Source organism: Sminthopsis crassicaudata, chromosome 2 (assembly GCF_048593235.1).
Source record: "Sminthopsis crassicaudata isolate SCR6 chromosome 2, ASM4859323v1, whole genome shotgun sequence".
Classification (NCBI taxonomy): domain Eukaryota; kingdom Metazoa; phylum Chordata; class Mammalia; order Dasyuromorphia; family Dasyuridae; genus Sminthopsis; species Sminthopsis crassicaudata.
This window is the reverse complement of record NC_133618.1, coordinates 256,433,486-256,459,562: the sequence shown is the minus strand read 5'-3', so window position 1 is coordinate 256,459,562 and position 26,077 is coordinate 256,433,486. Positions and strand designations below refer to the sequence as shown.

The following is a 26,077-nucleotide window of genomic DNA, read 5'->3' as shown; positions in this document are numbered from 1 at the left end:
ATTGTTTTTCCCACATTTCTCTTCATGAAATAATCTCTTCATTTCTCCTGGCTCCTTCACCAACTAACCCATCTTCACCTTCCAAATGAAACCAGTGGCTCAAAGCCAAGGAGTGTGTGTGTGTGTGTGTGTGTGTGTGTGTGTGTGTGTGCACGCATACAGGCATGATGGTGAGTTGCATATACATGGGGGTAACACTCCAGTCCTATAGGCTGTATAAAGCCTGATATGGTTCCCATGGTTACAGTGCAGCCTGGGGAAATTGCCATCTTTCTGTCCCTGTGATAGAGAATTCAGTTGTGGACTCCCAGACATCCCTTGGATTTAATCAGCTTTTCCTTAGTAAAGTCCAGTACCAGTCCCTGAGGGTGAGTGGAAGCAGAAACCAGTTTCCAGTGAAATTTAATTAACATTCATGCCAATTTCTTCTTCTCCCCTGCATTCTCAATCCCAAAGTAACCCAATGGCTCTGACCATGTGAAGAGAGAGAGAAAGAGAGAGAGAGAGAGAGAGAGAGAGAGAGAGAGAGAGAGAGAGAGAGAGAGAGAGAGAGAGAGAGAGAGAGAGAGAGAGTGTGAGAGAGAGAGAGTGAGTGGGGGGAGGGTAAAATCAAAAAAGGGTGGAAGGGAAGAAAAGAAAGGAGTGCTAGGAAGGGGACACAAAACTGTTAAAACAGTAAGAAACAGGAATAAGGCTAATGGTGCTTACCTCAGTCCCTGCTTAGAGTTCCTGATTTGTTGGGCCAGCTGTATGAGGATGTGAGTTCCTGAGGATTTTTGTCATCTTTTTAGAACTTTGATAAGATCTTCATGAAATAATCTCTTCATTTCTCCCAGCTCCTTCACAAACTAACCCATCTCCAGCTTGCAAATGAAACCAGTGGCACCAAGGCCACTGGAAACCTTCCGGAAGAACTCCCATAATATCTTTCCATATGCCTGACTTCTTTGGGGCTTTCTTTTGGTCCAGGACACACCTGTGAATTTGTAAAACCTCTCAGGTTTTAACTAGTTCAGTCACTGGTCCATCTAAACTCTCCATCCTCAATTATATACAAGTATTACCCTAGTCCTAGACTTCTCCCAGACTTCTCCCCATTTTCCCCAGGACATTGGCAATGATGAGGGACCTAGGAAAGATGTCTTAGGGATCTATCAGCATTCTGAGGGAGTAAACTCGTGTTCCTGGGAGCAATTTGAGCCTAGCCAGGACATCAGCCTTGTCTTTTCCCCAAAAAAGTTCATATGAGAACCACCAACTTAGGAAGAGACTCAGGTAATAAGGATCACTTAGAGCCATGAATGAGGATCTGGGAGCATAAAGTCTCTCCTCTCAATATTTGTGACCATCTGCTCCAATTCCCCAATTAGACCAACTAGGTTAACATTTGTGAATGTTGAGGCAGGTAAAAGGAAAGGAAGTTCCCCTACAGGGAAACTCCCTCCACCCAACAGGTTGCAGTGAGGGATGAGGACCATAGTTTGGGGGAGGCAGAGGGGAAGGAAGGAAGTCTGGAGGAGTGAAGGTGGAGTGCAAAGCTATGGGAGTCAGAGCCCAGAAAGACCCAGGGAGGATCAGGTGTAATGGCTAGAGCACTAGGCTTGGAGTCAAGAACACCTGGGTACAAATCTTGCCTCAGACACTTACTGGACAAGAGTTCTAACCTCCCTGGGCCTCAGTTTTCCTCATCTGTAAGATGGACTCACTGGACTCCAATATCCCTTTCAGCTCTGAATCTATTATCGTGCACTGGGACTCCATGAAGTTTCTTTCCCTTCCTTTCCCTCTCCTCTCCCTCATGTACAGGCCTCTTACCTATCACCATAGAGAGTCTAGGAGCTTCCTTCACCCATAGCTCTACCTCCACTAGCCATCTCTCTCCATCTCTGTGTGTACACCCTGGCTTTCCCTTATGTGATTTCCCCTCCAAAATAGAAAGCTCAGACCTTTTAAGGTAGAACAAGTTTAGAAAGAAAAGAAAAGGAAGAGAGGAAAGGGGCAGTGGGTGGGCATGTGAAGATGGGAGGATGCTCACCCCCTTGCCTTCCTTTTTTCCCCGCAGCAAGCAGCAGAACTCGGCCAAGGCCAGGTCTGTGTGGGAGCAGCGCACGAGTCAGATCCGGCTACACAATTTCCAGGCCAGCTGCGAGGCCCTGTACAGCGAGATGGCCCCGGAGGAGCGCCTCCGCTACACCACCACCCTTCACATCCGTCCTGACATGAAGACGCACCTGGACAGGCCCCTGGTGGTGGAGCCCCGCAGAGAAGAAGGGGTCCGGGCCCCGGGGGGCAAAGCGGGGGCTGGGGAGGGGCCGGAGGCCACGGAGCCGACCAAGGTGTCCCCCAGCGCGGCTGCCGAGGGCCCCGAGATGCCCCGCAAGCACCACCGGCACAGGGAGAAGGAAAAGGAGAAAGAGAAGGAAAAGACAGGGCTTGGGGAGCAGGAGAAGGGAGAAGGTGTCAGGGAGGAAAATGGGGAGTCGGGAGTCGCCAATAAGGAGGAGCGGCACCGGCAGCGCCGGAGCAGAAGCAAGGAGACTGGGGGCAACAAAGAGGGGAAATGCGAACGTTCCCGCGGCCAGGAGGGCGGCCGGAGGCACCACCGCCGGGGTTCCGTGGAGGACGTCACTACCGAGAAGGAGCACCGGCGGCACCGGGCCCACCGGCACTCGGCAGAGCCGCCGGGCAAAGAGGGCAACGGCACCGTCAGTGGGGCCAAGCCCGAGCGTCGGGCGCGCCATCGGGGTGGCTCCCGCTCGGGGACCCGGGAAGGAGAGCCCGGACCCAAGGGGGAGAATGGAGAGGAGCCTCCCCGCAGGCACAAGACCCGGCACAAAGCCCTGTCCATGTACGACTCGGTGGAAAAGGAGCCTGCAGAGAAGGATGGGGAGCCTCCGGAGAAAGAGATGCGGAATCACCAGCCCAAGTGAGTGGGCGGCAGCCGCGCGCTGACCGGTCCGCAGAAAAGGCGGGCAGGGGCGGGGGAGGGCGCTGCGGAGGGGGCGCGGCGGGGGCCACCAGCCCTGGGCTGGCGAAGCTGGCCCGACTAGATTTAAGACTCGGGTTGCCGTATGGTTTCCCAGCTTCCCTCGTTCCCTTCTCGGGGAGCTCGTGCTCTGCGTGGAGCTCTTCCTTTCCATGGCTAAAGCTTAGAAATTTCGATTTTCCTAGGATCAGTGAAGACTGGCAGAGAGTAGTAGCCCACTGGGCATGGAGCGGGGAGCGGTAATAGTGATGAAGATGAGGGTAGCAAACGTGTGTATAGCGTTTATCTGCCCCGCTTTGTGCTAAACACTTTACAACTGTTACCTCGTTTGATCCTCACAATAACCCTGAGAAACAGGTGGTATTGTTACTGCCCACCTTACAGATGAAGGGCACTGAGGCAGAGAGTTCAAGTGATGGCATGGCTAGGGCACACTCAAGGTTATATTTGAACTCAGGTCTTCATGGCTCGAGACTCACCACTGTGCGACCTGGACCTAGGTAGCAGCTGAGGAAGGTGTGGGCAGAAAAGAGCAGACTCCAGGGCGTGGTTCCGGTGGTGGGAAAGGCCTTGAGGAAGGGATAGAGATGGACCAAGACGGAGAGGACAAGGATGCCCCTGAACCAAGTGAGCGATAGAGACAGGAGGTAGCAATGGCAAGAGTTGGTAATTGATTTGCGTGTGTACGTACACACAATGCACACATGCACACATCTCTTTGTTTATTCTCCCTCTCTCTTCCCCTTCCTTATTTCTTCCTTCTTTCTCTCTCTTCTTCCTCCTCCTTCCTCCTCTTCCTTCCTCCTCCTTCCCTTCCTTCTCCTCCTCTTCCTCCTTCTCCTCCTCCTTCCTCCTCCTCTTCCCCTTCTTCCTCTTCCTCCTTCTCCTCCTCCTCCCTGTCTTTTTGTCTCTCTGTGTTACTTTCTGTTTCTGTCTCAGTATCTCTGTGCCTGTCTCTCTCTCCCTCTCCCCCCCTCCCCAAGAATCTCAGAATTGAAAGAGACCTCAGAGATCATTTTGACCAACTTTCTTCCATTCTTCCCAATATATTCTACCTCACCCTTGGCAAATAGTCATCTAACTTCTGCTGATATAGCTCTAACTTTGGGAGCAAGGGAAAAAGGAGGTCTCTTCAAAAGAAAAGTCTGTTCCATTCTTTGGATGATTGATTGCTAGGCAAATCTTCCTTAAATTGAGCAGAATTCTGTCTTCCTTTAACATGTTTCCTTTGTCTCCAAGTTTGCTCTCTAAGGGTGACACCTGATAACTCTGATCCCTCCGGAGGAACCTGGTCTCCAGGTCCTTCAGTAGGCTCCTTTGAGACTTGACTGAGAGCCTGTGCACCATCATAGCTGATGGCCTCTAACTATGGTCCAGTTCGTCAGTGCTCCTCTTATAACCTGGGGTCCAGAACTGAATGAGATTCTTCAGGTATGATAGAAAGGGTCAGACCAGGGCCCTGGATAGTGGTATTGTCATCATCATTCTGGGCCCTCTGCTGTCATTCTTGCAGCCTAAGGCCAAGTTAGACTTCTTGGTTCTTGATAAAACGAGGCAGAAGCAAATTAAGAAGGCTGAGTAGTTCTGATTTTTCTCAGTCCAGCATCAGAGATTCTTTTAGTCCATTAGCATTGTGCCATCTGCCCCGAGCAATGAGTCTCTTGTACTTTGTTCTTACTCTTGCTTCAGTTCATACCTATAAAAGGCCTTTTTGTTGTCCTTAGCATTTTTTTAACAAGCCTAATAGATTTCCAGTCTTGTCAGAGAGAGGAGACATTTGGATAATGATAAAATTTTAGAACTAAAAAGGACCTCAGAAGTCATCTTATCTAACTCCCTCATTTAACAGAAAAGGAAACTGAGGTCTAGAGAGGAAGTAGCCTAAGGCCTCATAGATAATATGTGGCACAACTAAACCAAAAAGGACTCCATGACTCTTTTCCATTTAGATGAAACATTTAGAGAACTAAAAAATAATTTTTTTTAGTACAACTCAACACTGTCACTTTGAACAAGTCATTTTGTTCCTCTTTGAGCTTTAGTTTCCTCATTTATAAATAAGGGGATTGAACTTGACCTGTAACATCCCTTTTTAGCTCTAATATTCTATGATTTTCTAGCTCTGGGTAAATTCCTACACTCAGTGACTCTGTCAACAAATATTTTCTAAGCATCTGCTATGTGCCAGGCAATGTGCTAGGGATAAAGAAGAGACAAAGGATGGCTCCTATTAGAAGCCTTCTAATTCCATATTTTATAGGGGCTTCTATTCTAATGAGTACAAAATAAGAGGAAGGTAATTGTGGTAAGTGTAAGTCAGAGAAGGCTCCTTGGAGAAGCTTGTTTTCAACTGGACCTTGAAGAAAATTCAAGTGTTGCTGAGCTGAGATATGCCTCCTTTCTTCTTGTACTGACTAATATTCATAGAAATTGGACCATTTATGTAATTTTCCATCAAACATTTCCTAATGGTTCTTCAGTTCCATACAGTTCTGCCCTGTTCACCATTCCCACTCTTCTCTCCACAATCCCTGCACTAATCACCCCTGGTGACTAATGAGAGTAGAAAAGGGAGATCAAAGGAATGCAGATGTAGAAACACAAGGGACCTTAAAAGCAATCCAGTACCAATCCTGGTTTTTACAGATGAGAACACTGAGGAACAGAGAAAGGAAATGGCTTTTAGTGGAAGAAGCAGGTAATAAATGAATGGGACAATGTTTGAACTCAGATTCTCTGGTTCCAAGGCCTTGTTTTTCTTTTGCCCTATTGCAAGAGTAGAAAGTAGGACTGCCCCTGACACATAGAAAGGCTCTTAGAGTTACAGGGTGTGGAAGTCATCGTGTCCTTTTGGCTCCCATTTACTGGGACTCTGATATGTGCAGGATTTGGGCTGTGGGCAGCTTTGTGTAGCTTATTCTGTCTGGCAGGTGGGTACGGGCCAGCAAGGATCTGACATCCCTTCTTGGGTTGCAGGGAGAATCAATGTGAGGCGGAGGCCAGTGGTGGGATGGTGACCATCCCCATTCACACACTGCCCAGTACCTGTCTGCAGAAGGTGAGCGAGCAGCCAGAGGACGCAGATAACCAGAAGAATGTGCATCGCATGACCCAGCCATCCCTGGAGACCCTCACCATACGTATCCCAGTAACCTTGACTGCCCCTGGAGAGACCACAGTGGTTCCAAGTGAGTGGTTCCCTGCCCTTAATTCCACCCTATCCCCTCCCTGAAGGCTCTGGGTTAGATATGGGTAAAAATGCCAGTCAGAAGGTTGGCTTGCCCTGGGGACCTGGACACAAGGGAGGGATTTAATCTGATTGATAGAGTTAAAGTGTGACTAAATTATACCTCTTTTCTTTCTGGAGGCCTTCTGGCTTTTACTTTCTTGGCCCTCTGGTGCAAACTGACCCTCAGATAACCTCTTCTTCCAGTGCCCACACTTTAGTGTGAGTGAATGTCTCACTGTGTGCTCTGCCTGTGGTGTGCACGTGAGGTTTTAAACCTCCTTTCCTTTTGTGGTGCTCTTAAGTTCTCATTTCCTATTACAAGACATTCAGGTATCAGCTGGTAAAGTGGGGGGGGGTAGAGGGGAAGCCCTACTTGCCATCCCCCAAATCCCTTCAAACCGCTGCTTCCACCGTCTCTCATTCTAGGTATCTCAGGGCCCTTTACCCACGTGGCAGGGAGTCAGTCCAGGCCACATGGGAGAAGTGGCTTCCTTGATAGAGAGAAAGAAGTTGGCCAGGACTGTTTGAAGGCTACCCACCCCCTACCAAGGGCCATGATCCAAGGAACAGATTAGGGAAGAAATCAGTCAGTGTCAACAAACATTTGTTTAGCACTTAACTACAAACCAGGCACTGTACTAAGCTCTGGGGAGACCCAGATAAAAGCTGCATTCCTTTTCTCTTATGGGGAAGACAATGCCCAAACATGTTTCAGTGTAGATGGAATGTAATCTCAAGAGAAGACACTAACAATTGGAGGGAAGGGATGGCAGGGAAATACAGAAAAGGCTTCTTGCAGAAGTGTTCTGAGTCAGCAGTCTTTTTGTATTTCCTACCTGAGATCAACAAGCAGGCTTCCTTTGCTTTAAGAAAACCCAATATATGGACATCTAAACTTGGAAAACAGATAAACTGAGGGGGAGTTTTTGCATTTCAAGGGAGGGAGTTCTAGTTTCCTTTCACATATTAAAATAGAATTCAACTTACAAAAATTAGATTTCTTCCCCTACAACTTCTCAGGAATATACCCAATGTAAAAGTGCAGTTCCCCCATATGGTGACTATGCTACGCAGGAAGTTCTGACATCTTGGTCAGGGAGCAGGAAGGGGGAAATGAGGTTGGCTCGGTCCTCATTAGGTTCCCTCTTAACTCAGATTCTTTTTGAGACATTTGATTTAATAGCCATTTATTAAACACTTGACAATGTGTACTTGGTACTAAATACTAAGCCAAAAAGGAGGCAACTAACCCCTGTCCTCAAAAGACCCTAACAACCCTTTCCAACCCCTCTCCCCCAACCCCCTGAAAACAAACAACAACAATAAAAAATCCAAACTAGAAACCAAGGGAAAAATTTAAATGTGGGAAACCAGCAGTTGTATGTGAAACATGGACAAAGCAATGTGGCTTCTCACAGAGGTGGAAGATTAAATATTTTGTAAAGGGAATAATAGGGTGGAGCATATAGAAAAGATTATGATATGAAACAAATCTGCACTAATTAGGAGGCCATGAAAATAGTCCAGGCAAGAGATGAGGAAGACTGAAATAGGAGGTTGGCTGTGTGGGTGGGACAGGGATACTGTATATGCACTTCATTTCAATTCAACAAGCATTTTTCAAGTAACTCCTACATTGGAGGCACTATGCTTTGCTCCAGTGTCTCAAGGACTAAAAGGAATAAAGTAAAACCTCATATAGTTTCTGCAGTCTTGGGGGAAGCAGTCTGTAAAAAGATAAATCAGTGCAAGATAATTGGAGAAGGGAAAAAATAAGGATTAGACTAAAACTCAATTTGGTGTTCATGAACATTTAAAAAAAAATACTTTTAATATAAATAGTTTCTTTTCCTTACATCTAAAAATATTATTATAAGAAGGGATCCATAGTTTTAGCAGACTGCCAAAGAGGCCTAGGATACCAAAAAAAGTTAAGTACTTTGTATAGGTGGATCCAATAAGACTTCCTATGGGAGGGAGCACCTGACCCAAGTTAATTGACCTGAGAATTTATGATATGTGAAAAGTTCATGAGATAGTTTCTGAGTAATTAGTCATTTTATTAATTAGGCTAGCAGAAAATTAACAAAATGAGTTAATGGCAATCCCTCATGGAACCTACTCAACTTTTGGAAGAGTGGGTGTTCTGAGAATGGCAATCAACTTATTGGTTAACAATTAACACAAAGAATGAATATTGTAATGAGATGTAACGAGAGGGGCTTCTGGAGATGACTGGTCACTATTATTCCCAGATAATCCCCAGCCTCTGGCAGCCTAGACAAAGGATCTACTCCCACCCAAGCCTGAGAGGAAAGCAATGGGCTTTTCCACTTGGGTGGAATATGAAAAAGACTGAGAAAGTTAATCCTATCTTATTATCAGCAATGTCCTTTAGATGCTGACTTGATTGTGTAGAGAATGGAGAGACAGGAGGGGGAAAGAGTGGATCTCTGGTTATTTAATAATCATTTCAGATTCTAAGAGGTTGCAGTATGAGGAAGTATATCTTGGGCTCAGGGGACAAACCAGTACAAAGGCATGCAGCCAGGAGTTTAAATGCTGAGTTGGGGGTGGTGTGGGGATGAATAGCAAGTAGACCAGTTTGGCAGGGATGTGAGATACATGAAGTAGAGTGGTGTGAAATAAGTCTGGAAAGATAGGCTAAAAGCAGGTTGTTGAAGGCTTTAAATAATGAGATGAAAAGTTCTATTTTATCCTAAAGACCATAGGGAGCCATTAAAGATTCCTGAGCAGAGGAATGTCATGGTCAGGCCTATGCTTTAAGATTATTTTGGTAGCTGGGTGGAGTATGGATTGAAGACGGAAGAGACTGGAACATGGAGATCAATTAGAAAGTTACTGCAGTGAAAAAGAGAAAAGTGCCATATGTCTAAAGTAGGGTGGCAGTGATATGAAGGAAGGGGAAAGGTGCTAGAAGTTCAGTGAAAGTAGAGTTGATAAGACATGGTAACTGATTGAATGTGGGAAGTGAGAGAGAGGAAAGAGAGGAAAGGCTGATGCCGAATTGGGAAACCTAGGATGGTGGTATCCTCGATAGAAACTGGGAAATTCAGAGGAGTGTGCTTAAGAGGGAAGATGGTAACTGTTTTGGATTTGTTGAGGTTGCATCTTCACAAAAGGAGACTCAGCATAAGGCATTTTGTTTTTTGAAGCTGTGAAGTAGAGCTTCCTACCTGCTCTTTTGACATCTTTCTCTTTCTTCTTACTCTCTTACCTGTACCTCTCCTAGCTTCCTTGTTCCATCTGCCTAGATCTCCTGGGTCTTGGTAATCAATGAGAAAGGGAATCTTGCTTTGAGATTTTTGAACCTAGGTGATTGATGATAAGCTTTGCTTTTTTTTGGTGAGTGTATAAGTGATCTAAAAAGTGAAAGGGAAGATTCTTGGGGTGAAGGGTGAATATATTTGTTAGGAACAAAAATAGTTTCTTTTGGAAGAGGATTTTATTCTAATGGGGGTGGGAGAGTAGGCAATGAGCACATTGTTGGTCTTCAAATGGTTCTGTTCATGAAATGACATGGATCTAGTTGGCATTTCATATGTATGCTCTCCGGAATTATGCAGGGCTTGAGAAAAGTCTGAATCTTGGTGGTTCAGAAGTAGTGGAAGTAGTCTTACATGTAAGCTAGAATTATACTTTACATATTTAGTATTTTATTTTGTTCTAATCACATGTAAAAACAGTGTTTTTACATTCATTTTTTAAGGTTTCAAGTTCCTTCCCTTTCCCTGAGAAAGCAATTAGTCATGTGCAATCATGCAAAATATATTTCCATGTTAATCATATGAAAGAAAATACACACACACACACACACACACACACACACACACAACCCAATCCAAGAAAAATAACCCCCCCCAAAATTAAAAAAAAAAAAAAAGAATGGTTCACTCTACTTTCAGACTCCATTAGTTCTTTCTCTGGAAGCAAATAGTTTTCATCATGAATCCTTCAGAATAGTCTTGAATCATTGTATTTCTGAGAAAAACTAATTCATTCACAATTGATCATCATACAATATCATACTTTCTGTGTATAATGTTCTCCTGATTCTGCTTACTTCACTTTATTTAAGTCCAGGTTTTTCTGAAAGTATCCTGTTCATCATTTCTAATAGTACAATAGTACTCCACCGCAATCACATATCACAACTCATTCAGCCATTCCCCAATTGATAAGCATCCCTCAATTTCCAATTTTTTCCCAGCAATAAAAGAGCTGCTATAAATATTTTTGTACATACAGATTCTTTTCATTTTGGGTAAACTAAGATTATAGATAATCAGAAAAGTTCTATTCTGGTCACACAATTCTCTTAAGGAGCTCATAGGCAAATAAAATCAACATTCTTAATTGCTTGTGGCTGCCTAATATTATATATATATATACATAAAATATGTACATTTGATGTATATATCTATACATATACTTATAGATTCTATACACCCCTATGTACATATAATATACCTTATACTTATATCCTTTATATGTTTTATATATTTTTTTATAAGCTCCTGTTTATATACAGTTTTCTCTTCCACATCACAAAACCTCAATCTGGAAAATCAAAACCGTGATAAGGGAAGTTGAGATGTAGAAGAGATAACTAGTACTTTATAACAAGGAGCCCTAGACAGGCAACCTTAGGGTTAAAGATACACTTCTGATTGGCTCTATGACACTGAGGGAAAGAACTCTTTAAGCACTCCAGGCAACTCTTTAAGATTGCAAGAGGCAAACCAGTTGCTGTTTTATATTGGTGGAGCCATTTTCCTCACCTGAGAGTTCCTTCCCCAATGAAATATCATATCCAAATAAGAGGGACTGAACTTGTGAGTTCATTAGAGCAAGAAACTCTCAGGTAAGGAAATGGCTTTTACTATATTGAAAGGGGTTATGTGCTTTGTAGGTGGAGACAATTTTCTAGCAGCTGACTGAGGGAGAGGTTAAATATGTCCATCTATTATTGTTGTTCAGTCATTTTTTTTTTTGGTTATATCCAATTCTTTGTGATCCTGTTTAGTGTTTTCTTGCAAAGATACTGAAGTAGTTTGCATTTCCTTCTCCAAATCATGTTACAGATGAGGAACCTGAGGTACACAGGAACTGGGGAAGATGAGTCTCTGTGTACCACCTAGCCACCTAATTGTTCATTTGTATCTATGCAGTTTCTTAGCAAAAATGGTTGACTCTGATGCAGGGGCAAGAGCTATTAGGGTAGGGCTGGATTGTATTAAGAATGTCCTTCAGGAATAGGGTGGAAAATTGCCACAAAAAGGGATTCGGCAGCCATGAGACAGGAGGCCATAAGACAGAAAGTTTGACAAGTACTTATATCTACCCTATATCTACCCTTGTCAGTAAGCATTTATTAAGTGCTTGCTATGTGCTAGCCACTGTGCTTAATTAAACATTGGAAATACAAAGATAGTTGAAAAACAATCTCTTCCTTCAAGGAGCTCACAGTTTAAAGGATCAGGCAAGAGATATGATACTAATACCGAAATTTCTAAATTAAAAAAAAAATTACCAAGAAGTCAAATTCCCTTCATCTACTAAGATTTTAAAAGACTTAAAAATGTCCTTGTCACTCAAACTAACTCTATTTCTTCATCTGTAAATAAAAGATTTGAAAGTCTTTTCAACCCTAAATATATGGTTCTATAATCTTCTGAGCTATAAAATATAAAATGACACCCAAGAAGAGAACCCTATTTGGTCCAAAATCTTTGCCAGCTCAGATAATCCTGCTCAAAAGGATTTGTTCTAAAGTTCAGGACCTATTAGTATAGTGATCAAAGAGCTTAGGAGGAGGCTCCAGTTCTTGGGGTCAGATTGGCATTTGCTTCATTCTCTAGTACAATTATTGACTTTTCAGGAGAAATGACAGCACCTTCACCTACTATGCATCTCGTCCCCATTTGCCATCTCCACATGACAATGCTCCAACCACCGTCTTCTGCTATATTGCTTTGTGAGCTCTTCCATTTATCTGACTATGAGCTTCATAAGAGAACAAGCTGTCTTTTGCTTTTTGTTGTATGCCCAGAACTTAGCACATTATTTGGCATGTAGTAGATACTTAATAATTGCTTGTTAACTGATTGATTTCCAATGAATTTGTCAATCATGGAAGTGGTATTTCCCCAGGAAAACTGACTGACTTCTTAATTGTTGTTTCAAGAGAATCTGGTGTTGATGAAGGAAAGATACTACTAGACCCAAAGAAGAGAGAAAAAGGGCTTTTCTCAGCTTAATGAAGAGCAGGACACACTATTCAGAGAATGAAGAAAAGTGGTTTCTATGTGAGGCAAAATGAGGAGTTGAATGCAGGTTGTCTTGCACCAAATGAAGTACTATTTCTACCATAGCATCTTATCTATAGCAAATTAATCCTTCACACATGTATTATATGTAGATAAGGGCAGTAGAATGGGGAAAGGCCTTGAGCCAATGTCAAAGAAAAATTGGTTAAAAGAACTAGGACTGTTTTGCTTGGAGAAGAGAAGCTTAGGAGTGCCATGATGGCAGTCTTTATGTATGCCAAGGACTGTCACTTGGAGGAGAGATTATACTAATTTTATTTGTCCTGGAAGGCCATCACATGGAACAATGGAAGTTGGGAAGAGAATTTGGGTTCGATATCTGAGGGAAAAATGCTTCCTAACAAGTTGAGCTGTCTGAGAGAGGATTCTACTGCTTCAAAAAATGCTGGGTTACTGCTCTGTGAACTTGCTTCCTTGCTGTGGGATTGGGGGTGGAGTCAGGGAAGCTAAGAAACTGATCTTGGTATGAGTTAATGAGGGCCTCAGGGTGAGCTTGGCAGTGTGGAGAGTTTCTTGAGAAATCAGTATCTGAATGAATCCTCCAACAATGATAATGAAACTGAAATCATTGCCATGAGGGGGTTGTATAACTCTAAATAACTCAGGTTGGTAAGCACCCTTGCATTGGGATCTTATAAAGTACACAGCAAATGCTGAATTAAATTGGATTGGCTTGAATTTTAATTAAAATACAAGCTTTTACAGTCTTAATAAAAAATATTTTCTACACAAAAATAACAGGTGAGAATAAATCAGTGTTAGTGTGTCTCTGCAAGGTCAAACTTCATAGACCAATTATTTTTTCTTAGATGCTGTGCTTATTTTTCATATTAGCTGCTACTAAGTGAAAGATTTTGTCTTTATTATGTTGTCATAATTTAAAGTTTCAGATTTCTTAAAGATGTGTACCTGTGGACAAATGGCAAAAGGGACTTTCATAGTCTTTGCCATTCAATTAAAAGGTTGTTGTTTTTTTTCCTATATGAAAGCAAGTCTTAAAAGTGAAGATCAGTGCATTCAGTATTTACAAAACATAATTTCATCAGAGTGAGTACTCCTGCCACTGATATTGATTGAAACTCCTGTTTGCCTCAGTTACTTTGCTGTGGCCAAGCATTTGGTGATAAGCTTCCCTCAAATTCAGAATAAACCTCAGGATAAACAAAGAGACTTTAATTGGGCCTTTTAACAGATTGGTAGAACTGGCCAAAGGTTGTCTGACACAACCAATGAGGCATTCAAGTCATTTTTATGCCATAATGAAACATCTTGAAAAAGATATAATAACAGTTAACTATTGATTATAGTTACCAAACTATAGAACAAGATTTAAAGAAATATAATATATGGTTTTATTAAGTATATTTCTTATGACCAGTTAGCTGTTATCAATAACTACTTAACTGAAATAGTTCAGTTCTTTTAGTTCCAAACAGAAAATCACCTCCAAACTCTCCCAGAACTTTTCTTAAACTCCAGGATTCTATCTTGGGCCAGCCCGTCTTTGTTTTTGGGGACAGTTTTGAATCAGAAATCCTGAGAATATCTTCTGTGGGAGTTCTGTAGAGACTGTGAAGGTGAACAAATTTGGATTTGAGAGAATGTTGGTCAGTTTCCAATGTGGTGTCTTTTTTTCACAGTTGTTTCCTAATGCTGTTCCACCTCTCCCTTGGGAAGTTGGGTGGTAAATTTGCTCTGACAGATAATAATGGATTTAATCTGTCAAATTACATTTTATGAGTCAATATATTTCATGAATGATCCCAGGAAATCTGTCACTCTGGGGAGCCGAAATATTAGCTAATGAAAATAATTAAAAATGAAAAACTGAACAAGTATAAGGAAAATAAAATCCTTCTGCAGAAGGCTCAGTTAAAACAGAGATGGCAGGCTTTTTAATATTCACTACTCTTGGTAGGTTGACCTCTGCAGTATAGGTATCATAGGCAGACCTTGGAAAAGAAGGAAAAAGAAGAAAGGAACAGTCAAAGTAGAATGTAGGTGAGGAAATAGATTGATGAGATATGAAAGCCATCCCAATTGCCCACCATAGGGAGATTATATAGTACCTGGTCTTTAGTATGGGCTAGACAATATGGTAAGCAATGGTGATATCATGACAAAAAGTGAAACAGTGCCTGCCCTCATGGAGTTTTCATTCCAAAGGGAGAGATTATATGTATTTATATATATATATATATATATATATATATATATATAAAATGGACTGTGTATACATGTCCATCCATATATAGCCATTTAATAGATATGTGTGTATACATATGTACATATGTACACACAAAATAAATATTAGATAACTATTAAAGAGACTAGATTCTTGTATTTTGGTCAGTTTCTTACGTCTTTAAGGAAAAAAGGGGCAAGTTAGAAGAAGTTAGGGAATTTCTGGATTGCTAATAAAGCCAGGACAGTATTCCTGATGGCTGTTTGTAGCTTTTCTGCTTAGGAAGATATGCTCAGGAACTGTGGTCATCTTGGGCACTGAAATCCTTGTGTTTATCATGTTCGTTCACAACCACAAGCCACAGACCTGGATCTCTCCATGGGAGGAATGGGTTCAGTTCCTAACTGATAGAGTGTCAGGTGTCAGCTCTAAATGAGTTTTTTCCCAGTTCAGTCAGAGGCTGAGAGTTATGTCAAGTTGCCAAGTTTTGAGCCTCTGAGTCCAGGTAAGATGAAGATATCAGGTCTGGTACTGAGAAAATGACATTTTTGTCTATAATAGCTTCACCTTGTAGGAGCTATTCTTAAAACCGTCCTTGTTTTCCCTGATTATCTACAGCAACCTTGTCTTCCTGGCCCTTATCTCAACCTGGTTGGAATCAGTTTATATTTTCAGCTAGCATCAACTTGGTGGGCACTTAAATCCTTAATTTGTGAAAAATAATACCTTGATTTGTCCAGAAACTACCCTACAGCTTTATTTCTGTAAAATTGGAGATGATAATAGCATCTGTCTCTCAGGGTTGTTGTAAGGATCAAGGGCTAACAATTGTAAAGCATTTAGCACAGTGCCTGGTACATAGTAAGTGCTATATAAATGTTAATTATTATTGTTGTTGTTGTTATTATTCCATGCCCAGTGGACCACCTCTTCACTATATAAATGTTAGCTATCATTGTTACATAGTGACTCTTCAGGCATCCAAAATAGGGATGAAAAGGAAGTGGTGATGTCTTAGATCCCCCACAGTCTAGAATAGGAGTTGATATCTTGAGGTGTATGTGCCCAAATATGCTACCATATGGAAGACAAGAGTCATTCATTTATTCACTCATCACACTTTTCTTAAATGTCTACTGTGAGCCCAGCTTGTACTGGTTGCCAAAAGAAACTGCCAATTTAACTAAGATGTGGTCCTTACCCTCTTAGAGCTATTAAGGGGATGAAACATAAATATATAATGGCCCTCAATGTATCAGAATGATACAAAAAAGACAGGGGCTCTGTGGGGTCTACAAAGGAAGGATATTACCAACTGAGGAAAGCAGGGAAGGTTTCATAGAGAAAATGGCATTTGAATTGAATTTTAAAGGATGGGTAAGAATTGAACAGGGAAAGAGGATAAGCGAATACATTCCAAAGATAGGGAACAGGCATAGGGAAAGTAAAGGTATAGAGGAGGGAGGAAGAATAACAGGTATGTTGTGGACAGGCAACAATCCAATCATATCATCACTATTGCCCATGGGTTTGGAATCTAATATGTGCCTACATCCTTCTCTCTGTTGGAGCTGGCACAACCTCACTCAACTTATAGGAAGTCTGGGTTTTCACTCTTAGAAAACTAGGGGTAACCCTGGTGTGGAAGAATATATTCAAGACTTTCCAATGTAACTCCTGAGCTAAGTGTGCTTTCCATTTACACAAATGACAACATTGACTCTTTTTAAAAATTATTTATTTTTTGTAATTTATATGTACTTATTTTCTCTCTACCTTCCATACTCCTCCCTTAAAAAAATAAAACTTTTAGATCAATTATGCATCATCAAACAAAATTGATTCCCAGAACTAGCAATGTATGTTTCATTCTGTATCTCTCTGTTAGGAGGTAAGTAGCATTATTCATCATGAATCCTTTTTGGTTGGCCATTGTATTGACCAATTTTTATAATCTATAATCCATTGAAGTTGGCCAAATCTGGAAACATCCTTTTCATCATTCCATATAGCACAATTATATTCCATTATGTGCATATACAATCATTTGCTTTCCAGTTGATGGGAATCTTCTTTAGGGTACAATTCTTTGCCACTATGGAAAGAGCTGTAATAAAATTTGTGTATCTATGGGTCCGATTTCTCTCTTTATCTCTTTGGAGTATAAGTCTCATAGTGGCATTGTTAAGTTAAAGAGTGTGCCCATTGTAATTACTTTTTGGACATAATTCCAAATTGTTTTTCAGAATAGCTCGACTATTTCACTACTCCATCATCAACAATGCATTTGTATATCTTCCTCTTCCCCCCCACAAAGGCCTTCCAAGATGTGTCACTTTCCTTTTTTGAGGTCAACTTTGCAGTGTGATGTGAGAGGGAAACTCAGCTTCTTTAATTTGGACTAATTAATTAGGCAGCCAGGCAGCAAGGCAAGGGAGGATAGGATGGCAGGCTTGGAGTCAAGAAGACTGAGATTAAAATCCAGTCTCCGACATTTACTAACTCCCTAGGCAATCACTTAACCCTGTAAGCCTCAGGTTCCTCATCTGTAAAATGATCTGGACAAAGAAATGGCAAATCACTTTTATCAAGAAAACTCAAAAACAGGTCACAAAGAGTCAAACATGACTGAAATAATTAAACAATAAAAATTTAGTGATTTGGTTCATTTTTAAAAATATTACTCTTGATAGATTGAATTTATTTCTCTGTTCAAATCCTTTGATCATTTATCAAATGGGGAATGGTTCTTATTCTTATAAATGTGAATTAATTCCTTATATATCTTGGGTGTGAGATTTTTATTAATTTGCTGTAAAGATTTTTTCTCAGCTATTTCTTTTTTACTCTTGTCTATATTGTTTTTATTTTTACCAAAATATTATAATGTTGGTCTATTTTATTTTCCACAAACCTCTCTATCCTTCATTTGGGCATGAAATTGTCTATCTGTAGAACCAAAATAGAATGTCTTCCTTATTTTCTCTATTTTGTATATGAAGTGACTTGATATAGTCATGTATTCTTTTTAGAGGTCATCTTGTTATATGATGTAAAGTGTTTGTCTAAACCTAATTTCTGCCATTCTGTTTTTCAATTTTCTCAACAGTTTTTGCCAAATGGCAAATCTTCAATCCAGTTCCTTAGTCTCTGGTTTTTATCAAATACTAGACTATCAAATACTAGGTTCATTTGACTTTAAAAAGTTAAAAATGTATGAAATGAGAAGGCTAAAGCAAGAATAATCAGAGAAACACCTATTCAATAGAATACAAAATTAAGAATGATGAAAGTAAACGTATACATCCATAAATCTCAGTTACACTCTTACAACAATGTGTCCACACAGTGTTCGTGGAAAAGAGCAGAAACACACTAACAACTAACTAGCATTGAGGCAGTATGAGTAGAGCAGAATGTCTCAAACAATTTACTGTTCTGGACTCTAGGCCTGGATGTTGGTGGTTGTTTTTAAGCAATAGTCTCTAGCAAGTATGATTTCCTTTTCTTCTGAGATTCTCTGATTTCTTGTTTGAATAAAACTTTCTTTTTTGCTACTCTCAGGCTTCTGAAATAATATGAAGCTCTTTCAATAAAGCAGACATATGATATTGTTTCAGTGAAGCCCTAAGTTGTCCTAAGTCTAGAGTCTGTCATTTTCTACTTTTTTCTCTTGACTAGCTGTGAAAATCATGTTGTTGTTGTTTTTTTTTCGTTTGTTTGTTTTTTTTGGGGGGGGGGCAGGTTGGTATTTTAGTGACAAGCTGTTCCCTGTATGCCAGAGAAGTACAGAGATTCTTAGATCTGCTTTCTTGAGCTCTGAGTTTGCCATTTAAGCTAAAGTGTCAAGACCTTGGGGACTGACTTCTATTAAGTTGAAGTTCTTCCTGACAGAGGAATGTAAGGATGTCTCCAGACAGGTCTTCACATAGCAGGATTCTGCAGTTCCCTGGAGCAGTTACAAAGCTCTCTTCCAAACAAAATAGTCCCTATTTTTCTGCTTTTAGGACCCATCTGTCCTCAGTTAGCTCTCATACTGTTGATGATGCTAAAGAGCAATATGAATAAGTCCAGCCAGCCAAATCTTCTCTTATCTTGTTCTGTATTAGCTATGTTGCTGTGTATGTCCTTCACAGTCTTCTTCCCTATCCCCCTCTCATCAATGCAAAAAGACTTGGTGGCTGAAGATTGAGGATTCCAGAGTCTTGGGAACATCCTACTTCCTTGTATGACCTTATGGACAGTTCTTTTTGATTTTGTGAAACTAGCTATATTAAGAAGATAATTCCCTCATAAATATTCCTTACATTTATATATATATATATATATGTATATGTATACATATACATATATATATATACTATTTCTCTTTGTAGAGCTGCCTACATTTTAATGAATAACCATTTTCTTTTTCTTTGTTTCATATAATGTATAAATATTGTTAGCTGAATTGTGAATAATGTATTCCCTATCAACTGCAGATGGAGAATGCCACACTTAGAATATAACAAAACTTTTTTCTGATTCATTCTGGCTTATTGACATTAGCTAGTCAAATTGGTAATCAGATTCATACAAAATATAAAAAAACAATATTTAGTTTTTCCCATTATCTCCAAATAGTTCCTTTGATTTATCATTTTCAACTATATCCTTCAAAACCCAACTCTTGAACTTGAACTCCTGGGTGGGTTGTATTTTATTTTATTTTTTACAGGTCCAAAGGGCATGATTGATTCTCTCAGTCAATCCTTAGATGTTGTGTGTGTAGCTTCACATATAGTAACAATAATATTCCAATTATTGAAGGACCCATAATTTCTTCAGAATAGGTGCTTCCTCTAACAGTGCAGTTTGCCACCCCCTTTGTACCTTAGTAGATGGTCTTCCTGTGACCAATCTGATAACAAACCTCTTAAACATAGCTTGGCTGGTTCTTGGACAATAAACATTCAGTCCATCATTGCGATTTGAAGATGGGTTGGATCTGTCAATCTTACCCTCCACAATCAGGATCATCTCTAAATCACGATTAAGGCACTACCATAGGACTTTATTGGGACAACAATGCTAATTCGTTTCAAGAGCAATCATAGCACTTTACATTCATAACAATGCTTTATCTTCCAAAAATTTTCACGCATGTGTTATTTCATTGTTTAATAACAACACTGTGAGGTTGTTATCATCATTTTATTGATGGAAAAAAATGAACTTGAAGAGATTAAGTGATTTGCTTAAGGCAACAGTTTATAAGAAGTAGAAAAAGAGTAGAACCTAGATCTTTTGATTCAGTGTGCTTTCCTGGAATTCTTTCTGCCCTTCAGACTGTGTCTCCTAAAGGTATAGGGGCCCCTTAGTTCTTTTCATCTGCTTCACAGTGGCGTTGGCCCTGCTGGCATGTGGTGAGTTAGCTCTGTGGGCTCTGTGGGCGTGTTACTAACCTGTGCCTGTTGACCTTGTTTCTTCCTACAGTGAACAATGTTGACTTTGAAGGTAAAATGGAAGAGAAGAAGGATGTAGAAGCTGGTGATGTGACAAGGAGTGGACCCCGTCCAATTCTCCCCTATAGCTCCATGTTCTGCCTAAGCCCCACCAACCTGTAAGATTTCTCACAAATTCCTGCATCCTATATATACTTGTTTGTGTGCTGTATGTGTGTGGAAAGTTGCCTGGGTACCAGAAGCCTAACCTATGCTTCCTAGAGTTCTGTGGAGAAAGTAACTGAGCCAGCTTTCAATACACAGATTTGAAACCATCCTCCCAAGTAGGCTGTAACTAAATGGAAATTATTGAGATTCTCTGTACCTTGCCATGGGCTGGATGCTCAGAGGGAGCAGGAGAAATAAGAAACTTGGTCTCTGTCTTAAGGAGCTGATGCTGTAGTTGGGAAGACAAAATTAACTCACAGGTAACAATTGTATGCCAGTCTAGCTCTCCCTTTCTGTTACTCTTGTCATAGGGCAAGGATTTAGGATACTGGAAGGATTTGGGTGCTTTCCCTGCTGGATATCTTAGACGTACGTACTTACATACTCAGGTTTCAGCAATTTTCTCCTGCTCCATACCTTGAGATATTGGAAGTATCCACCAAGTCCTTCAGGCATTCTGAGTCCTTGCCTGCTGTGGATGGGTCACAAAAGGGGCTATTTGAGTATCAGATGATTCTTAAGTGCCAGAGGCAGAGGGAGAGAGATTACTGTGGACTGTAATCAATGTAAGAAGATGGATCTTGAAAAATGAGTATGATTTGATTGGAAGTTCATTTCAAGTGGAGGAGTGTGTGTGTGTGTGTGTGTGTGTGTGTGTGTGTGTGTGTGTGTGTGTGTTGTTGGGAATGTGCTGACAGGAAGAAAATCAGCTCAGATGGAGCACAGGGATAGCCAATAATCATTTATTAAGTGCCTATCACATGTAGGCACAAGGTTAACTTCTAGGGATATAAAGAGAGGCAAAAGAGTCCCAGCCCTCAAGAAGCTGCCAATCTAATGGGTACATGTAGGGAAGGGGAAGGAGGAAAGTTTGAAAGTAAGGCAGGGACTAGAAAATGTAAAGCCTTGAATAACAGGCCTTAGACTTGATGCATATAGTAGGTCTTTAAACAAAGGAGTGACATGACTGAGACTGTGCTTCAAGAAGTGTGAATTAGACAAGAAGGGAAGGACTTAATGACTTGGAAGATAGGCTATGGGAAGCCTTCCTATAACAATCATTTCCTTTACCCTTTTTTTTTCTTTTTAAAAGTAGCTTTTTATTTTTCAAAATACATGCAAAGATAATTTTCAACATTTACCCTTGCAAAACTTTGTATTTCAAATTTTTCTCCTTTTGTCTCCCTCTCTTCCTTCCCCTAGACAACAAGTAAGCCAATATAGGTTACACTTCTTGTAATGTGCAATTCTTCTAAACATATTTCCATATTTATCATGCTGCACAACAAAAATCAGATCAAAAAGGGAAAAAAATGAGAAAGAATAAAACATTGCTTTAGCTTTTTAATTTCCTCTGCCCTTTAAGTGATATTTCCAATGCCTCAGTTTTAGCCTTCTGCTCTTCCCTCTTAAGAGTCACTCCCTTTTTTCTTTTTACCTGCTTTCACAGATAACTTCAGCTACTAGCCAAACTCCAGAGCTCTGAGTCATTCTTAACTCTTCTCTCCATCACATCAAATCAGTCACAATGGCCCATTCAGTCTCTTCCTTTCTCCTTCCTTCCCCTCCTCTATGCTTTCATGACCCCACACTGGTACAGTTATCTGAAGACTGTGTGATCTTGGACACACTTGCATCCACAGTCTGTACACATATACCATACATCCTTCTATCATATGCCATGTCTTTTTGCACCTATCATACAATAAGGGCTGTGTCTTTTTTTTAAACAAATGTTTTTCTTGTTTAGTCATGTCCAACTCTTCATGATCCCGTGGACCATATCGTCCATGAGGTTTTCTTGTCAAAGATAACGGAGTGGTTTGCCATTTCTTTCTCCAGTGGATTAATGCACTGGATTAAATGACTAACCCAGAGTCACATAGCTAGTAAGAGTCTGAGACCAGATTTGAACTTTGATTTTCCTGACTTTAGACCCAGCACTCTATCCATTGGGTCACTCAGCTGTTCCTAATGGTTGTTTCTTTCTTTTTTTAATTAAAGCTTTTTATTTTCAAAATATATGCATGGACAATGTTTCAACATTGGTCTGCACACATTGCCACAAAATTATATTTTGAGTCTAAATAAACTCATATAGAAATTTCAGGAAATACAGGAAAATTTCAGACTCAGAACCATGGGGAACCCACCCAAGTTCTTGCTGTGATGTGGGCAAAGGTTTTGTCTAGGAGAGTGATATTTTTGTCTATGATGGTACTTTCACACTGTAGGTGATGCTCTTAAAACTATCCTTGCATCTCTTAATTAGCCATTTGGGGGTCTGTCCTCCAAGACCTTATATGAACCTCACAGAAATCAATTTATGTTTTTATCTACTATCAGCTCTGGAGGCACTGAAATCCTTATTTATCACTTGCTGTGAAAAGTAGCGCTTTGATTTTTTTTTCAGATATTACCTCTTTCAAACGTCATGGGATGAATCTAATCCTGCCCCTTCTCTGTGTTTCAAAATTGCTTCCACCTTTCCATTTACCACCTCTACCTTCTTTTTTCTATCCCAAACTGTAGACTGACTCCTTTAGGCATCAGTCTAGAATATGAGATATCAAAAACTGAAGACAGAGTTTGTAGGGTTAAGGTGATGGCACTGATTCTGGAGTGGACATGCTTGACAAATGAAAACAAATTGGAAGCTGTGTTTTACTTTCAAAAATAATTTATTGATACCTTTTTATAGCAGTTAAACAGTCTTTTCTGAATATACTTATTCATGCTTGTCTCCAAATTGAATCTTCCTTCTTAACAAAGAAAAATGGTTAAGCAAAAATTACCTATAGTATATGTGGCATTATATGTTATATGTGCCATTTGACATCTATCATCCCTTTTCTCAAGAGAGAAAGGAATGTTAAGTTATCTTTTCTCCAAGACCATTTGTATTAGTTTGGAAGCTTTATTTTAGGGGGAAAACTTTCATGGATCTAATAGGAATTAGGTAGGAAAAAGGGGGAATGAGGAGAGAAGAGGGGGAAGAATGGAGGAGGAAGAGGAAGAGAAGGAGGAAGAGGAGAAGGAGGGAAGAGAGAAAGAGAGGGAGGGAGGGAAGAAAGGGGGAGAAAGAGAAAGGGGGAAATAGCATTAGAGGGTGACATTTTTTTCTAGGATCAGTGATTTTGCACCCATTCTAATGTACTCCACCTCACTCTCCTCCCCCTCTGGGTACCTCCTCTCTTCTCTCATGCCAAATACTCAAACAATCTGGCCATCCAGTTGAGGGGGATGATTCCATGGATGGAATTCCATCCATGTAGCTGTTTGGTCCCACACAGCCTCTGACAGCCCCAGCCCAGGGTAAAGGTACTCTCTGGGATGAATCTGTGGACAAGGTCCCTTGTTCCTTTAGGAAGTACAGATCTTCCTCTGCCCATTTCTTTGCCTTTGTCCTCCAGACTCCGGCGTGCCTGCCACTACATAGTGAATATGCGTTACTTTGAAATGGTCATCCTCGGGGTCATCGCCCTCAGCAGCATTGCTCTGGCTGCTGAGGATCCAGTACAGGCCGACTCGCCCAGGAACAACGTGAGTGGCTGCTGTCTCTGCTCTCCTCTGTCCTCCTTTCCAGCAGGTCTGGGGTATTCCCTGACAAAAATGTAGAAGAAAGAGGAGGAGATGTCCCAGACTAGGGATTGGACAAAGATGGGGTCAGAAAAATGAGTTAAAAGAGACCTTTGAGATTTTACAAATGAACAAACTGAGGCCACAAGGAGATTAAATGACTCTGTGAAGATCACAAGATAGTATGGGGCAGAGCTGGGATTTGAACCTAGTCCCTGAGATTATAAATTCAGCCTTCTTTCCATCACACTGGAGAGGAAGTGTCTGACCCAAGGTCACACAGTATGTTAGAAGTCAGAGCAAGTAGTTAATTCATCTTTACTCTTAAGCTTCACTGTTGTGAGTAGTCCTTCCTCGAAAAAAGAACCTACTCACATTCTGGAAGGGATTCTCAACCAGGTGCTTTCCTCCCTTTTCCAGATTATGTTTTAGGAAGCTCAGCTTCCAAACATGAGACTTCAGAGGCCACAGATTTGAGAAGAGCAACCATATCATATGCTTCCAAGTGCTTTAGAGAGTAGTGTCAAACTCAGATAGACATGAGGGCCATCAAAGATCCCTGTAGACCATGTATTGACATTAAAAACAGCATTAAAAAACATTATCTGTATTTTATTTATTTTGTTATTTCCCAATTATATTTTAATCTGGTTCATGCTATATTCTGTGATGTTTTGGGCCACATATTTGGTTCCTCTGCTCCAGAGTTACAAAGTGCTTTCTGATCCCTTTGAAGCAGTAGCATTGGGAATGTTTTATCCCATTTTTTTTGGTGGATGAGGAAGGTGAATCTCAGAGAGGTTGAGGGAATCTGTGATACATATGATAGAGCTAGGACCAGGATCCTCATGTTTTTATCCAAATCTGGAACTCTTTTCAATATAACCAGTTGTTTCACGAAGTAATGGAGTGGAGCTGTAGAAATTACCCTCAATTTCTTATGCTCAGCTTCTGAAAAAGAATCTTCCTTTGTTGTGCCTTAGGTTCTCAAGTACATGGATTATATTTTCACTGGGGTCTTCACTTTTGAGATGGTAATCAAGGTAAGATCCAAAATACAGCACCACCTGGATCACACAGCTTCTCACTGGGGTCTGAACATGATAAAACAAGCATGGGCTTGAGCTTTGGGATCTTTTGCTCATAGGGGACAAGGATAAATATATGTGAATTTCCTTAGTTAATAGAGATTGGGCCTCTGAGAACTAGCATTGTGGACATGGTCTAGATGAGCTAAAGCCCTGTTAGTCCTGGAACTAGATGGTATCATGTCCCCTTGTTCCTGATTGCCCAACACAATGCCCAACACAGCCTTGTAGTGGTGGAGCTATGTGTGTACAGGGTAGCTACTGTGTGTCTATCTTTTTAGGATCCCTGGTTGTCTTTATGCATGTATTTATGTGCCCAGAGCATCCCCCAGGAGAGGAGCCATACTTCCTGAGCAGATCCCAGGTTTTCAGTCCCCCTTTTACCCTTATGTGGGAGAAAGAGTCAAATGTAATAGAAGTAGAGATATATAGGGAGCTTTGGTGGCCCAGGGAATAGTCATACCCCACATAGGGTATGAAAAGAGTGCTTATTGATTGGCCCATGTAATTTTTATCATGAAATCTTGTGAAATGAGAACTCTTATTATGGAGAAATTAGCCTTAACTGGGCTAGTCTGGGTTGGTACCTCAGTGAGGCAGAAAAGAGAGAGAGAGAAAGAGAGAGAGAGAGAGAGAGAGAGAGAGAGAGAGAGAGAGAGAGAGAGAGAGACAGAGAGAGAGACAGAGAGAGAGAGAGAGAGAGACAGAGAGACAGACAGAGAGAGAGACAGAGAGACAGAGAGAGAGAGACAGAGAGACAGACAGAGAGAGAGAGACAGAGAGACAGACAGAGAGAGAAAGAGAGAAACAGAGAGAGAGACAGAAACAGAGAGAGAAAGAGAGAGACAGAGAGACAGAGAGAGAAAGAGAGAAACAGAGAGAGACAGAGACAGAGAGAGAGACAGACAGACAGAGACAGAGAGAGAGACAGAGAGAGAGAGACAGAGAGACAGACAGAGAGAGAAAGAGAGAAACAGAGAGACAGAAACAGAGAGAAAGAGAGAGACAC

General features: G+C 40.9%; 1 protein-coding gene across 4 annotated transcripts in view; it reads left to right on the top strand.

Annotated features, from left to right (window-relative positions):
- CACNA1B (calcium voltage-gated channel subunit alpha1 B) overlaps window positions 1–26,077 on the top strand; it is a 250,476-nt gene that overhangs the window by 132,029 nt on the left and 92,370 nt on the right. For all 4 annotated transcript variants that reach the window (XM_074288959.1, XM_074288960.1, XM_074288958.1 and 1 more), the window contains 5 exons: window positions 2,063–2,926; window positions 5,963–6,174; window positions 20,226–20,352; window positions 23,815–23,944; window positions 24,964–25,023. In XM_074288959.1, the coding sequence (XP_074145060.1) occupies window positions 2,063–2,926; window positions 5,963–6,174; window positions 20,226–20,352; window positions 23,815–23,944; window positions 24,964–25,023 (1,393 nt within the window). The remainder of the gene's footprint in view (window positions 1–2,062; window positions 2,927–5,962; window positions 6,175–20,225; window positions 20,353–23,814; window positions 23,945–24,963; window positions 25,024–26,077) is intronic.